At 40.6% G+C, this 16,211-nt stretch overlaps 1 protein-coding gene across 1 annotated transcript in view; it reads left to right on the top strand.

Annotated features, from left to right (window-relative positions):
• Positions 1-16,211, top strand: part of EVA1A (eva-1 homolog A, regulator of programmed cell death) — an 814,688-nt gene that overhangs the window by 87,707 nt on the left and 710,770 nt on the right. Inside the window, exon 2 of the mRNA XM_066594304.1 lies at positions 5,962-6,176. Within this exon, the coding sequence (XP_066450401.1) occupies positions 5,962-6,176 (215 nt within the window). The remainder of the gene's footprint in view (positions 1-5,961; positions 6,177-16,211) is intronic.

The raw sequence follows: 16,211 nt of genomic DNA, 5'->3' as shown, positions 1-16,211 counted from the left end.
ACCAACCAGAACTGTATTCTGTATTTAAAAGTAGCCAAGGTTCCAAAACAATGCAGCCTACATCTAGATATCCTTGGTTTGGCAGATATCTGAAATTAATTTTCAAGGACCTGATATTGACTTACAGGTTAGCCATCTATAGGCAACAATGGAGAGACACTTCTGGATTTCTAGAACTATGTGGATGGAACAATAATTATTTATTGTACACATTTTTATTCAAATTCTGTAGTGTTGTACGTCACTTGATGTCCACATTGGGGCTCACAGTCGAAGTATGCCTATTAGTATGTTTTTTTTGGAATGTGGGGGAAAAGAATGGAATACCCAGAGGAAACCAATGAAGAGCATACAAACTCCATGCACATACTGTCCTTGGTGGTATATGAACCCAGGACCCAAGTGCTACTAGGCAACAGTGCTAACCACTGATAATTCTGTGTATAATGGCCATTTTTGTATATATGTCATAACTGTGTGTGGCATGACCATTGGTATTTATGCATTAAATAGTGGGGAATAATTGCAAGGTGGCACTACTGTGTTTGTACTTTATAGCCCTAATCTAGGCACAGTCCGCTATGATTACTTACCATTCAGGGTATCACATGTATAACTAGCCCAGGCGCTAAAACTGAAAACACAGGTTCCCATGAAGTTGCAATTTGATTTAGAGGGTGGATGTACTGAGGAAAAGGGTGGACATCTTAGGGGTCTTTTACACTTCAGCTCCCAACACTCTTCCAGTGATTATTGCTCCTGCGCTTTCACACAGGAGCGAGGGTCACTCAGTGAATGGAGGTGGAGTGGACCACTCTGGCTGCCTGCCTCAATTCACAGTAAACAGGTAGTCATTCTTAGGCCACAGGCCAATCATCATTTAATTTTTGCCTGAAGAAACTAAAGGATGGACGAATTATCATTCAGTTGCTGCCAGCATTTACACAGAACAATTATAATTCAGATTCCAGTGGTCCAGCAAGAATCTGAACGATTCTCATTTAGTGTGAAAGGGCTCTAAGTGGTCTTTTACATGGCCTGACTATCAGGCAAGAACATTCACCACAATGTTTGTTTGCTTAATTGTCGGGCTCTGTAAAAAGGCCAGATGAGTAGCCAATGAATGAGCAAACACTTGTTTATTGGCTAATTGTATCTTTTATGCAAGCATTAACATTCTCTGTGGTTGGTCATATATTTTCCCTTGTAAACAGGGAGATGTGCAGTCAACCAATGACGAATGATAACATAAAAGATTCTTCATTCCGAGTTTGAATTGACCCATGTCAAATTCTATGGGCAACTAAGAGAGTTTTTCTTTTAGACAGTTTCATTAATCTTCCAATTAAAGATCATTTCTCGGGAATCTTGCAGATTGCAGATACTCAAACACTGATATTCAGAAATAATCAGGCTCGATATAATAGGCGGTCCTAATTCAGAGCTTGTTACCAATTGCCCAAGCCTTCCTTCTCTAATAAATATCACCAATAACTAGCATTGTCTTGTTACCCTAATAGCAGGCCTGCTAGTCTGTGACAGTCACTAGGAGTACGCACTGTGTTTGACTTTTAATGAGACCGATCTCACTTACAATCCATTGTGGCTCTGATCCTTGCTGTCCTCCTGGGGGACTTGTTCCATTGGTCCAGTAGTGCAGCATTGAGCTCTCTCTTTCACTGTCATAGGTGGATGCACTTTCTGCCTTTGTTGCAGCCCCTTGGCAGATTTAAGCAGTCCACTGTGAAGTTCCAGCATCCCTTTTGCAACTTCTACAGCTCAGCCTGCCAACTAGTTGTCCCTGCAGGCTATTGCTCCAGATGTCCTCACACAGCAGTCTGGCACTTGTAAATCCTCTGTCTTCTCTGCATGCCTTTGCTCTCCAACAACAGCTTCTCTCTGTTCAGAGGCCTCTGAGTTCCCTTCAGATCGTTCTGCTGCTCCAAAGGCTTCTGTTCTGCAGGCTATTGATCCCCCAGCTCATTTCTCCTGCAGCAGCACTGCCGCTTTCCACGGCAGCTGTGAGCTGCTTAGTTGTAGAAGGGAGAGCAGAGCATTGGTCCCCCTTTATAGCTGCAGGAAGCCACATCCCAGTCTCAAAAATAAGCCCTAGTTACAGTTAATAAAAAAAGTCAATTTAAATAGTGTCCAGGCAGCTATACATGTAAAAAAGCAAAGACTTTTGGAGCAAAAATTAATATAAGACCCTGTCTTATTTTTGGGGAAACAGGGAAGATGTCTGTAAGATTTATTTTACAGTCTGCAGCTGTCAGGCCATGCTGGGAATTGTAGTTTTGCCGCAGTTTGAAGACCACTAGTTTTATTATGTGAACCCTTGTTTTTCATTCTTCAATGGCAGATTTATATACACTGGACTTCAGGGATTCTTTACATTCTTGGCAGCTGTCAAAAAAACAATATGCTCTTCATTTCCCAGGAAAGCAACTTTGAAGGGCCTTTCTCAAGGGACAAAATATTCCGCAGCTGCATTGCGGGATATGCTATCCCTAAATTCTGCACCAAAATCCCTACTGCTAACTGCAGATTGTGATGCAGAATTGCTGGCAGGATTCTCCTATTTTCAATTCTGCACCAAAATCTGCACGTTAGCAGTGGGGATTTGGGGGTTGAATATCCTGCAGGACATCATGTTCTGCAGCACAGTTGCAGAATATTCGGTCCTGTGTGAAAGGTCCCTAAGAGTTCAATAGGGACATCAGTTTAGAGTTTGTATTGACAAACAGGTTGGAAGGCGCGCTAGAGCTGCTCACTTCTCCTTTGTATTGCACTTGGTTCAGGTTTAGTAGTAAAAGATTAAAGCGACGAGAGCCAAGTAATTAGTTATTGCCGTCTTAATCTGAAGAATGAAGGTTATATTCAACCAGCAGAAACTGAGCTCGTCTTAATCTTATGAATGAAAGCCGGGGAATCCTGCCAGCTCTTATCTGCTGGAATCCTCTGTCCAGTCGCACGCTAGAATAGCTTCTTTTATCTGGGGAAAATGTGCTTTTTCCTACATAACATTACAGTGCGCTTCTTGTTCTTCTGTTACTTTTCCACTCTTGGGCACAATTTTATTTTTTTTTACCTCAATAAAATTTAATATACACTGAATGACCACTTTATTAGAGACTTCCACACTTTTTGGAATTGGAGCCTCCTTTTTTGCGCTTTTTAGAGATGAGCTGATTTGAAAGTGCATTTGAAATTTTTTTTAATCCCAGTTACATTCTAAGGGTGCCTTTCCACTAGCCTTTTTTTATCGCTGCGTTTTTTTTCACGCGATTGTCAATGGAACTTTCTAATGTTAAAAACACAACGCAATGCAATTGCGTTTATGGAGCATTGCGTTGCGTTTTGGAAAAGAGCCCTAAGAGTTCTAAATTGATGGAAGAATTCCTGGCAGGTGGTTCGCTGTGAAGAGAATCATATGGTGACTTCATGAGATCGTCTTCTTTTGGCTTGCCTCTTGTAAGTGAGTTCCGGAGCATCACTACTCATAGACCAGCAGTAATCCGCAAGCATTGCTTCGTTCCAACGGCCCTGATATCTTTGTACCATTACAGAAATATCCTGGTGGAATCTTTCTCCGTGTTCATCACTGACAGCTCCACAACTAGGAGGGAAAAAGTCTAGGTGAAGAAAATGGATTTTAAGGGACATGTTGAATCCGAGTTGATGGTATTTTTTCCAGAAGTTCTGTCACCAACTGAGTGTAGTCATCATCTTTTGTTGCCTAAGAATCCGTGAATAACTCCCTTTAACCCTTTCCAATCCATTTATTTTTTCTCATCCATTCTCCCCAGCTCCAAATAAATCTTTGTGCATTATATAGCACTAATTGAGCACTATGTAATGTGTAAAGGAGAAGGAAGAAAGGGTTAAAAACTCATTTTGCCTTCTCCTCGGGGGTCCTCAATGAGGACCAGTGCAGGAGTGTATCTGCACCCGATGTGTCTGATGATCGGGAGCAGATGCACCCCTGCACTGCAATGTCGGGCCTGTCCCGACATCAAAGCTGTGGAGGAAAATGATGATGTCGGGGCAGGCCCGACATTGGATTGCAAAGGGTTAAGGCTCACCAAGCTTCCTTTTCTTTTCCCTCCAAAACTTGGTTAAACGCAGGATCCTTTACAAGTTGTCGAATTTGTGGTCCAACAAACATACCTTCCTTAACCTTTGCATCACTCAATCTAGGAAATTTGTCTCATAAGTACATAAATGCCTGTCCTTCCGGGTTCTTACCTTTCACAAAATGTTTCATTAAACCCAGCTTTATATGAAGGGGGGGAAGAAGAACATCTTTTGGGTCCACGAGCGGCTCGGCAACGACATTTTTCTCGGTAGAGTCAAGATTTCTTGCAGGCCAGTCCACTTGAATGTAATGTGATTTCCTATCCCTGCTGTCCCACATACAAAAAAAGCAACAGTATTTAGTGTACCCCAGTTGCATTCCTAAGAGTACAGCGATGACTTTTAGATTTTCCACTTGTGTTCAGCATATTTGATTGAGTCGAGGAGGGCTGTCATGTTTGCATAAGTCTCCTTCATGTGAACTGCATGACCAATAGGAATAGAAGGAAGACGGTTGCTGTTGTGAAAGCTCCAAGCTTTCAAACGAAGCTTGGAGGAGTCTATGAGTAGCCTCCATTCAGTTGGATCATGGTTCAAATTCAAAAATTTCATCAAGTCATTAACGTTGCAGCAAACAACCAGATTGTTTTTCTTCTCAAAAAAAGGAAGCCGATCCCTGTGATGTTTTCTGTACTGCGAGACCCTGACATTGGAAAAGATTCCATTGCTGTAGTCTTGACCCTAGAAGTTGCACCTTCTCCTTTGACAAGTCAAGGTCTCCAATGAGACCACTCTATTCTGCTTGACTCGGTCTGTGTGGTGTATCATCTTTTACCTCAAAGTCATGGTTATGGGATGTGGAAGGCTTGTTGGGTTCTTCTTTTTCCACACTTTCTTCATTTTCTACTTTAAGCTCATAATGTTGGGGTGGAGTAGGAACTGGAACACTATCTGAATGTGGAATAGGTTGAATAGCAGACGGAAGATTCGGGTATTGAACTGTTCCTGTTTTCTTCATTGACAATCCAACCTTTACAGGCGAAGTCAAGCAGAAATAGCAGTCAGCTGTATGGTTTGTAGGTTCCGGCCAAACCATAGGACCAGCAAAAGCCAGAGATGTGTTTTTATTTTTCAGCCATTCTCGTAGTTTAACTGAACAAGAGTTGCAACATATATGAGGAGCCCATGACTTATCCTGGTCCCATACCTTCATACCAAAATAATGATGATTGTCAGTCTTCACAAGAGGCGTCAGATTGTATTTCTGTGACGAAGATATTATTTCCCCACAAATGTAAGAAAATTTATTCACTAAATTCACACATTTTTGTGGCATTTTGATATAGCAAATTTTACCCTTCAAAAGCACTCCAAAACCAGAAATTCTGAAAAAAAGAAAAACAGAAACAATATGAAACTCAGCCATAGCAACATTTATCATGTTTATAACCTGCAAACATTACAATCATATGGAGAACATTGTCTTATGTCAGTTGAGAGGTGTGAAAACTCCCACAAAATAAAAATGTAAACTCTAAAAAAATGACATGTCACTGTATCTCCAAAACAAGAACTTATCGGTCATTTTATGGTGATTTTTTAAATTCAGCAGGTGGAAATACATAAGAATACGAAAAACAAGCCCTCATGTAGATATGTCCCCTAAAAAATAAAAAGTTATGATTTTTTGAAAGTGGGAATACTGGAACTGCAGAGTGTGACCTTAATGCAAGCGCATCAATGGTCCGTGGTCATGAAAGAGTTAATGAGGCTAATAAAGATCTGAAATAGGGAGTAGGCAAATTTGTGAGATTTCCCTAAATTGTCCATACTTTTTTAAAACTTTGTGGTAAATTATAATGTAAATTGTTTTTTTGTCTTGTGCAGGCTACATTTCTAGAATATTGAGGAATTACACATTACGGGCTTGTGATGGAGAATATGTTTCTCTTCGATGTCCTCATAAAACAACCATCAGCATCCAGTCTACTTTCTATGGCCGGAACCTGCCTAGTCATCAGATGTGTCCGACCCGTCACACACAAGCATATCCAACATTTGTGAAAGAAGATGTATCCTGCTCCACTGATACTTCGCTCCAGGTACCTTATTTTAGTATAATAGTCAAATGGATAAGAAAAACATGGCCGCATTATATCCAAAACAGAGCCGCACTTATCCTTAGTATGGGTCTGGTATTGTGGTTAGGCTCTTTTCGGGTCAATGACTGATGGCCGTTTTCCATGGGCTGAGAATCTCATGACTCCCGTTTGCCTGACCAGCCGGTTTAGACTGCACTAATCGTTCAGTGTTTCACATTCCTATGTCTATAAACTGCCCGACAAGTGAACGAGTCTGTGCTGATTCTTATCAAACTGAAGGATGAGTATGAACCTCGGTCATTGTTCAGTCATTGGCTCGAGTTTTAGCTGAACAATTATTATTCAGTTTCACTCTTTTGAATGATTTTCCTCTGTAGCTTTAGCTTTCATCCTTTTTCTCTCCTGCCCGATTGGACATGAGCTGATGATGACATCATCAGCTTGTCCTGTCGGACAAACGAGAGACGTGGGATTCTTGGCCCATGCTAACGAGCCATTAAACTGCAGTGTCTATATACAGTGATATGTGGAAGCTGCAGAAGACCAACAGTGCAACATTTTAATTAAATCCTATTGAAATAAAGGTTTTTCGTTGTGTTCTAAGGCACTATGACCTAAATGCAGGTACCACCTCTGCACCCCTTATAGCTAAGCTCCTTTAATTGAGTATTGTTAATTCTATATATTATTTGGACACGTTTTCAATATTATTTATGAGATTCTGTCAGACGTCAAAGCAGAACATTTACTCTGCTAATGCTGATATAATCCGTTTGCTGCGGCTGGGAGTCAATTGCCTGTGTAAGAGCGTAGCCTGAGGGTGTGTGTATGTACAGAGCTCGGCCTTTCAGCAGGATTTATTGCAGCCTTTGTATGCCAATTGCAATCTAAACAGAAGCTAAAATGACAGTGTTGACAGTCAGCCAACATGCAGCAGGTAGGAAACTACTGTGTTTTCTTAAAGACAGACTGAGAAGATTCTTGGAGTAAATTTCCTGTTTGGATCTAATGATATACATTTAGCAAATATGTATTTATCAATGAATCAATTGTAGAGTGATTGTACAGACAGGTACCCCACCTCATCTACATATGGAAATCAGAGGCATTAGGGACATTGTGGCATCTGAGCTGAGAGCTCTGGACCTGATAGAGTTGTCAAAAGTTACCAACTCCGCAGACAGGAAGAGGTGTTTTGGGGTTTCTTAGTCCTAATACTGCAGACACAAAGAGGTGTTACTGGGCTTCTTAGTACTAATTTTGCAGACATGAAGAGGTGTTACTGGGCTTCTTAGTACTAATTTTGCAGACAGGTTCAAGACCTATCTATCCTTTACTGCTCTGCCGAAGAAAAATATGTCTCTCTTGTACAAAGGTTTACTTCTTAAACAGACCTCAGAGAAACTGTGGTTCATTAGGGAATGGGAAAGAGAACTAAAAATCTCTCTAAATGAGAATGAGGTTCAGATGGTCTTTAATAACTCACATGGTTTCTCTAAGTGTGTCCGAATTCAAGAAAATTCTTTCAAAATTTCCACCAGATGTTACAAAACACCTGACTCCCTATATAAAGCCAACCACTCACTGACCAATAGATGCTGGAGATGTGATGTTGACAGAGGCTCTTTATTATATATCTGTTGGCAATGCCCAGCGATAAAACCCTTTTGGAAACAAATCACTGATCAAATAAATAAAATATGTAAATCCACATATGACTTCGCTCCAGATGAGGTCCTATTGTGGAAACCCTTTTGTCACAGACTGAAATCCTAGTTTTATTTCTTTTTTATATAAAACTTAACCTTTAATAATATGCTTAAAAAATCTTAGTAAGGAGAGAAGGCTTTAGTAAAAGAACTATTAATTACGTATGCAGATGATGCATTTCATTATTCACTGTATATCGCATGGGTCATCTTCACCAACTTTTTACTAAGGACAATCAGTTGTGAAGTGTTTATAGACTCTTTTGTGGATCTATGGGTTAGTTCCACATCCGTTTCTGTGAGTAAGAGCGCACCTGATGATGTTTATGCACTCACTTACACTGGTTACTAGATATACAGGAATTGAGTAAATAAAGTGTCTATGATCCTTTGAGAATTATTAGATTAATGAAAAGAGACAGATGATCTCCTTTTTTGGTTCTGTTCTCTATATATACAGTGCTCAACGCGTTTCCTCGGTCACGCGATTCATCAGGAGCAGTGTTAACGAACACATAGAGCCACAGGGTACAATCAGGATCTGCGACTCTCTATTTATAAGAGACTTAATCCCATAAATTATTTTGTCACCAATGGGATTACTTGTACGAACTACATAAGATCAGACATGACTAGCGTCTGCATACTCAATAATAAAATGTCAATTATGAGTCTATAATGCTACGCAACCAAGAAATCATCCATCCAGAATGCCTAATGCGGTTGCGATTTGTGCTGCACATGCACTAGTGTCTATTTCTAGACCACCAGAAATTGCTACCAGAGGCGCACCTAGGGCTTTTGTTAAGATTCTGACACTAAACACTACCACTAAGGCTGGAGCTGCTGCCAGTTTATTATTTTGTGTGCTGCTGATTACTCCACAAAGCCAGGTCACTGGTGAATAGCACTAGCGCCTGAGCATAGAAAGGGAACTAAGGTTAGATGCCAGTACCCTGATTAATTAGGGGGCTTTACAACCTTAGCAATCTAGGGACTATATTAGGTTAGCCTGACTAAAAAATTGTCAGGAATCCAAGACAGATTGTTGTCAGAATCCTAACAAAAGCCCTAGGTGAACCTCTGGTAGCAATTTCTGGTGGTCTAGAAATAGACACTAGTGCATGTGCAGCACAAATCGCAACCGCATTAGGCGTTCTGGATGGACGATTTCTTGGTTGCGTAGCGTTATAGACTCATAATTGACATTTTATTATTGAGTATGCAGACGCTAGTCATGTCAGATCTTATTTAGTTCGTACAAGTAATCCCATTGGTGACGAAAGAATTTATGGGATTAAGTCTCTTATAGAGAGTCGCAGATCCTGATTGTACCCTGTGGCTCTATGTGTTCGTTAACACTGCTCCTGATGAATCGCGTGAGCGAGGAAACGCGTTGAGCACTGTATATATAGAGAACAGAACCAAAAAAGGAGATCATCTGTCTCTTTTCATTAATCTAATAATTCTCAAAGGATCATAGACACTTTATTTACTCAATTCCTGTATATCTAGTAACCAGTGTAAGTGAGTGCATAAACATCATCAGGTGCGCTCTTACTCACAGAAACGGATGTGGAACTAACCCAGAGATCCACAAAAGAGTCTATAAACACTTCACAACTGATTGTCCTTAATAAAAAGTTGGTGAAGATGACCCATGCGATATACAGTGAATAATGAAATGCATCATCTGCATACGTAATTAATAGTTCTTTTACTAAAGCCTTCTCTCCTTACTAAGATTTTTTAAGCATATTATTTATTAAAGGTTAAGTTTTATATAAAAAAGAAATAAAACTGGGATTTCAGTCTGTGACAAAAGTTAAAAATACACTGATCCTCTGCAGCGGTGATTTATTGTGGAAACCCTCTCCACAATTTTCACCATCTAAAAAACACCTCCCGACATTACTGCTGAAAGCTGCTAAACTAACTATCCCTCTCCAGTGGAGAGAAAAAATGACTCCCACCTTAGACCAATGGAGGGACAGGGTTTCACAAATATTTAGGTTTGTAGAGTTGGCGGCTTGGGAGACAGGGAATAGAGAGAGTTTTCTTGCAATCTGGAAACCTTGGAGTCACTACTCTGAATCACCCTAGCAATGATCCGAGCTCTCCAACCTATATTCTAATCATTAGCTAGCCACAACTCTGCTTTCTCCTCATCTCTTAATATTAAAAATTGTCATCTCGCCGATGTTCTTGTTTGTGTTAACTGCTCTTCTCAGTTATCTTCCTCTCTCCTGGGGCCTGAACACCCCCTGGTTGTTCCCAACTGCCACAATCCCTCTTCTAGGGTCCAAACTTCCTGGTCCGCAGTAGGATTTGGCATACTAATTATTTATATGGTTCTCTTTAAATTACTTAATCCGGTTTATTTCATGCTCTGTCAGTACTGTGAGTCCTGCGTGACTCATTTATATTCTTCATGATTTCATTAAGATGGACTGAAGATGTCTTTTCTATCGTAAAATAAATAAAAAGAGATTGTTAAAAAAAACATGTTTAAGGCTTCTTCCAACAATCTAGAGATGACTGGAATTTTTTGCCAGTAGAAGTAGACTTGGTATATTAGGTTTGTTTCCATTGCATCTCATCAGGAAAAATATTTAGCCAAAACAAAAAAAAAGTAAGAACCCCAAGCTCAGATATCTATACTAGGGCCCAAGGCTAAAGGCTCTTCATTTTTCAAACTACAAAACTCCTGTAACATATATGGCATAATATGAAACGTGGATGAACCAGATATGAAGTCACTCAGCCTGATGTGAAAATAGTCTTTGTCCATGAGCAACATATTGTCTGGCTTAAAAATCCCTGTTCGCCATTCCATTTCCATGGATATGATGATCGAACCCTGGATATCAATATTGCACACCTCTTTCACTCCGTGAAACTTCAACCTGGCAAAATCAGAAAAGTATTATGAGATAGACTGAGAGGGATGTCAGCATGATTAGTACAGTGGATGGTGCAGTAGGTAAAAGTGTTGCTGGGATGACCATGTTGTATCAAACACTGTTCTGGGACCCTGCATCACCCATTGTAGGGCTCAGTACATTGCTAAGGGATACAATGCTTCATGATGTCATATCACATGGTAGACACAGCTGTCTATCTCTAGCCTTGGGTATTTCACTATAAAGAGGAAGGGGTATATTATATATGGAAGAATATATGGACTAGGCATTTCTTAAATGATGTTGGATAAGAGGATGCAAGGTGTTAGCTGTTGCTAGCTATAGAGTCCTTATATAGTAGCCTATAGTACCAATAAGGATTGGATACCTGGTTATAATGCTCCATAAGATGCTTTCTATAGGTACTCCAAGAAAGAGATTGACAGAGTCGTGAGAAATGTTCTCAGCTTTTCTCCTGTCCTTCTTCATTAACTTCCAACCAATGTTTACCGAAAAGCCAAAAGATGATTTACAGTCAATGATCTCCTGGATTTTATATACAATCTTTGTTAGAAGACATTTTAATGACCGCTGGACATAAACATGAGATGTTTGTTGGCAGATCCTGGTGATTTCAATTGCATCCACCAACAATCTCTTGTCTATGTGACAGTTTAGAATTAAATCTATTTAATCCTTTGCTTACCAAAGTAAAAGTGGTGCCAGGTGTGTTTAGTAGTCATTCATCTTTTATACTCCTTAGAAATAACATACCCATTTGTTTGAGTGAACGGGTATTTTAAGGGGGTGTCAGTTAGATACAATTTCATATGAGTATAGTACAGCTCTCGATAATTTCCTAGCTGTCCCTTTACATTATATAGGAAGATTCATTAAAGAAACTAATTGGCATTTTCGACAAACCTTTGTCAACTATCATGGCCATCTTTATTTTGATGTTGCTCACATAGCTGTTTTGCACCAGTAGAACTTGACAGTATGTCCCCTGGCCAAGCTGATTTGGAGATCTACATCTGTTTTCCTTGAGGTACTCCAGGATAGTGTCTCTTATAAACCCTTCAAATAAATTACCCATAAAAGAAGCAAGACTTACCAACCTGTAGTGTCCAGGTTCACTTTCTGACCCCTTTTTAATATTAGCACCACATTGTCTATGTACCAATCCAGTGGAACAGACCCCATCACTATAGAGTCCATAAATATAAGAAACTATAGTCTTTCTATCACATTGCTTAGAACACAGGGGTGTATACCATCAGTACTCGGCGATTTGTCAATTTTTGTTGATTTGTTTAATTTTTTTAAGGCGGCTCTGCGCCTTCTCCTGGGTTAAACAGGTGACATATAGTGTAAAGTTGACATTACTCTTCATCTCGTCAGACATTTCCTTTTCTTTTGTGAATACAATGGAGAAACAACTTAATGGATTTGCTTTCTCCTCATCAGCCTCTACAATTTTTCCTACATTATTTAATAAAGGGCCAGTAATTTAAATATTTATATCTTTAATATTTATATAGTTGAAGAACTCTTTACGGTTCGTTTTACTGTCTTTGGCAATAAGTCTCTCTCTCTTTATCTTTGCTCCCTTTTTGATAATCTATTTTTTTCCTTCAAGGTTTTTAATTCTTCTTCGCTGCCTCCTTGTTTTAGTAGTTTAAACACTTTTTTTTGCAGTTTATTGTCCCCTTTACATCTTTATTAAGCCACATTGGTTAATTGCTGGCTAATATTAAGTACAAAATGGCCATCCATCTAGATTTTTGGTGGCTTCTGTTATATTTGGTGGCCTACAAAGAATTCCTATGAGGATTTAATTATTGCTTTTCCCTCCATGTATCTCCACCCATACAGACTCTACATGTTGATATCTCTCATAAATATCCTCTTGCAGTGTTGGTTTTAAAAATGGTTTTATATATAGACAAATCCCTTCCCCTTTCTGGTTTTTAGACCCCTTCTGAATAGACTGTAACCCTGTAAGTTCACCACCTAGTCACAGCTTTCATCCAACCAGGTCTCCATTATACCCACTATGTCATAGTTTTCCTCAGACATTATTACTTCTAGTTTGTATACTTTATTGGTCAGACTTCTAGCATTAGTCACCATACAGTTTGGAAAGTTTTGGTAATTTTTTTTTATTTTAACTGTATCCCTATTAACAGTTAACCCCTCCAACCACTCCACCCCAATTTCCATTACTTAGTGCCAGGTCACTGTCTACACTATATTACCCTCTAACTTTCTGGTTGCCCTACCCCATTCCCTAGTTTAAGCACTCCTCCAACCTTCTAGTAATCTTCTCCCCCAGAACAGCTGTACCCTCCTCATTGAAATGCAGCCCATCCTTATGGTAGAACCTGTAGCCATCTGCAAACTCTGCCCTGTTTTCCAGGAACCAGACCGGTCCTTCCTACACCAACTCTTGAGCCACTTGTTTACCTCCCTAATTTTCCGCTGCCTTTCTGGTGTTGCATGTGGTACAGATAGTATTTCAGAAAATACTACATTGGAGGTGTTTGCCCTAAGCTCACATCCTAGTTCCCTTAAACCGTTTTTACGGACCTCCCACCTACCTCTAACTTTCTCATTGGTGCAAATGTGTACCATAATTGCTGAATCCCCGCCAGCCCCGACCAGTAATCTGTCAACCCAATCCGTGATGTGCTGAACTCAAGAGCCAGGAAGACAACACACCATTCGACAATACTGGTGTTTGTGGCAGATTGTTCTGTCTGTCCCCTTAGGGCGCATTCAGACGACCGTATATCGGCTGGGTTTTCACGCCCAGCCGATATACGGTGTCCCTCTCTGCAGGGGGAAGAGGCTGGAAGAGTCGGGAGCAGTGCTCTGAGCTCCCGCCACCTCTCTGCCTCCTCTCCGCCCCTCTGCACTATTTGCAATGAGAGGAGGTGGGGTAGGGCTAAATTCCGGAAATTAGCTCCGACCCCGTCCCGCCTCACCTCATTGAAAACAGTGCAGAGGGGCGGAGAGGAGGCAGAGAGGGGTAGGGAGCTCAGAGCACTGCTCCCGGCTCTTCCAGCCTCCTCCCTCTGCAGAGAGAGACGCCGTATATCGGTCGGCGTGAATAACCGGCCGATATACAGTCCTCTGAATGCGCCCTTAATAAGGAATATGACAGACCCCAAAATAATGTCAAAGACAGGACTGCAGAAATTTATCATTAAAATTTGTTTATTGAGAATTAAAAATACAATAAAAGCATTTTAAAAAACAGAAGATAAAGGAAATGCAGCATCAATACAAGGGAAATCCATCACCTGAGGTCACACATCTAAGAAGTTCCCAAAGAAAATCATGCTTATATAAAACTACAATAGACGCAACCAATCTCAATGTCATGCATATAGTAAAGTGTTACCACATGACCGACGATCTAGAGATCCCTGCGCCCCAATGCTCACATTTCACCCTTAGATTCTTCCAGGGGGTCAGAGGAAACATCAAAAAACATTATATTCTGCAGTACTAAATTATTGCAATATATAGTACCGGCAATCAAGTTATCTTAAGTTCAAGTCAACTGTGGGGACTAAATAAATAAAAAAGAGATTTAATAAAGTTTTTTAACTGAAAACTTAAAAAAAAATATTTAAAGTTTTCTTTTAAAACCTTTTCCTGTTTTCATCATAAAAAATCTAATCTCATATTTGGTATTGCCAGGTATGAAAAAATTTTGTCCAAGCTATTACAATATCACAATATTTACCCTGCATGATGAAGGCCAAAAAAATCCTGGAATGGCAGAATTATATATTTTAAGCATGCGGATTTGATTTGCGGACCCTTTGGTCTGGAAAACAAATGGCAGCATGCTCCATTCCAGAGCGGATCCCGCACGGACGGCTTCCATTGATGTCAATGGAAGCCATCCCATCTGCAGCCAACCGGCAGCTGACACTGCGGACGTGCCACGGATCCCATGGGGAAGCTGGATATTTTGTTTTTTTAATCAGCACTGCGCATTCCGTGAGGACTATGTACAGTACAGCAAACCTGGAAGTAACGGGGTCTGCACGGACGCCACAGCCGGCAAGACACAGGTATGCAGAGCTCACCGGCTGCGGGCATGCGGGATTACAATCACGGAATCCGAGACGCCTGTAGACATGAGGCTTATGGGTGGTTTCACACAGGCAAGAAAATTGCGCAATTTTCGTCTGATACATTAGTCAGTAAAAAAGAAAAATATGAAACCAATGATTTAAATAGTTTGCTTCCCATTAGCCATGTTTTCACTGATGCCATGTCGAGAGAACAAAAAATCACAGCATGCTGAAGCTTTTTGCGATACGCAATTTTTAATCTCCCGTGTTTCCCCATGGAGCCTCCTTTTTATTGCATCGTAACGCACTGTAATGGCCACGCAAGATATGTGCATCTGAAATCAGTGGGTTCTGCTTCCTGCGCATTGAACGTGGAAACTTTTACGTGCGTGCAATGCGCTAATCTGGCGTAAGTTTGTGTCAATCTGGTGTAAATCTTTATTTTGTTTTTAGGGCTCTTGTAAGGCGAAAATGAAAGAAATGAACACAATGAAAACTCTCTGCTCCTGAAGGGGTTAAATGCTTGATATTGTCCTGCTAAGGTTGAGTGCAATTGTGTCTTCCTGGTAATTAAGGGGAGACTCCTCATCTGAGTCAGCAGGTTAGGCTGAGCCAATGATGGCTTGCAGTGTCATTTGACACAGTCAGCTGATTGGCTGTGAGCTGTACAGTGGGTGGGGCTACCTCCTTATATACCTGGTGCCATTGTGCTTTAGTCAATGCTGCCTGTAGTGCTGACACCATGCTGCTAGATTAGGGCTAGATGGCCTCCTATATTATAGGGTATGTGAGGAGCTGCTGCACAAACTATCAGGGCAGCCTGATTAGGGGGTACATTTTGGGGTGTTACTATCACCCTGTTTATATCTCTTTGGCCTCTTTATTTAGTCCCTGTGATCTGTCCACTGCAGCGCATGTAGGCAGGTGCTCGGTTACCGCTATAATCCAGAGCCCCTCTGGGTGCTAATATATCTGCGCTGGTCCCTGGTAATTAGAGGGTGATTGTGTGCGATCGCTGTGATCAGTCAGTACAGTGTATATGGGCAGCTGCTCTGTTACTAGAGAGTGATGCATTGTGGGGCAGTAATACTCACCGGTCATCCATAGTGCGTACTACTGAATGTTACCCCCTAGTATAGCGCAGGTGTTCTATGTGCTTTATGGTGCTGGGCGTTTGTAGGCAGTGACCTCTGCACTGCTCATGCATAGAGAGGGAAACTACAAAAAAAATCAAAAACTATATTAAATATATAATTTTTTTCAATTTAACCCCTAAATAACACAGAACACAGTTACGTTCTTGGTGTTCAGAGTATATATGAAAAACCAGTC

Source organism: Eleutherodactylus coqui, chromosome 1 (genome assembly GCF_035609145.1).
Source record: "Eleutherodactylus coqui strain aEleCoq1 chromosome 1, aEleCoq1.hap1, whole genome shotgun sequence".
Taxonomy (NCBI): Eukaryota; Metazoa; Chordata; class Amphibia; order Anura; family Eleutherodactylidae; genus Eleutherodactylus; species Eleutherodactylus coqui.
Note: the sequence above shows the minus strand (reverse complement) of the source record. Positions and strands in the feature narration are given on the sequence as shown.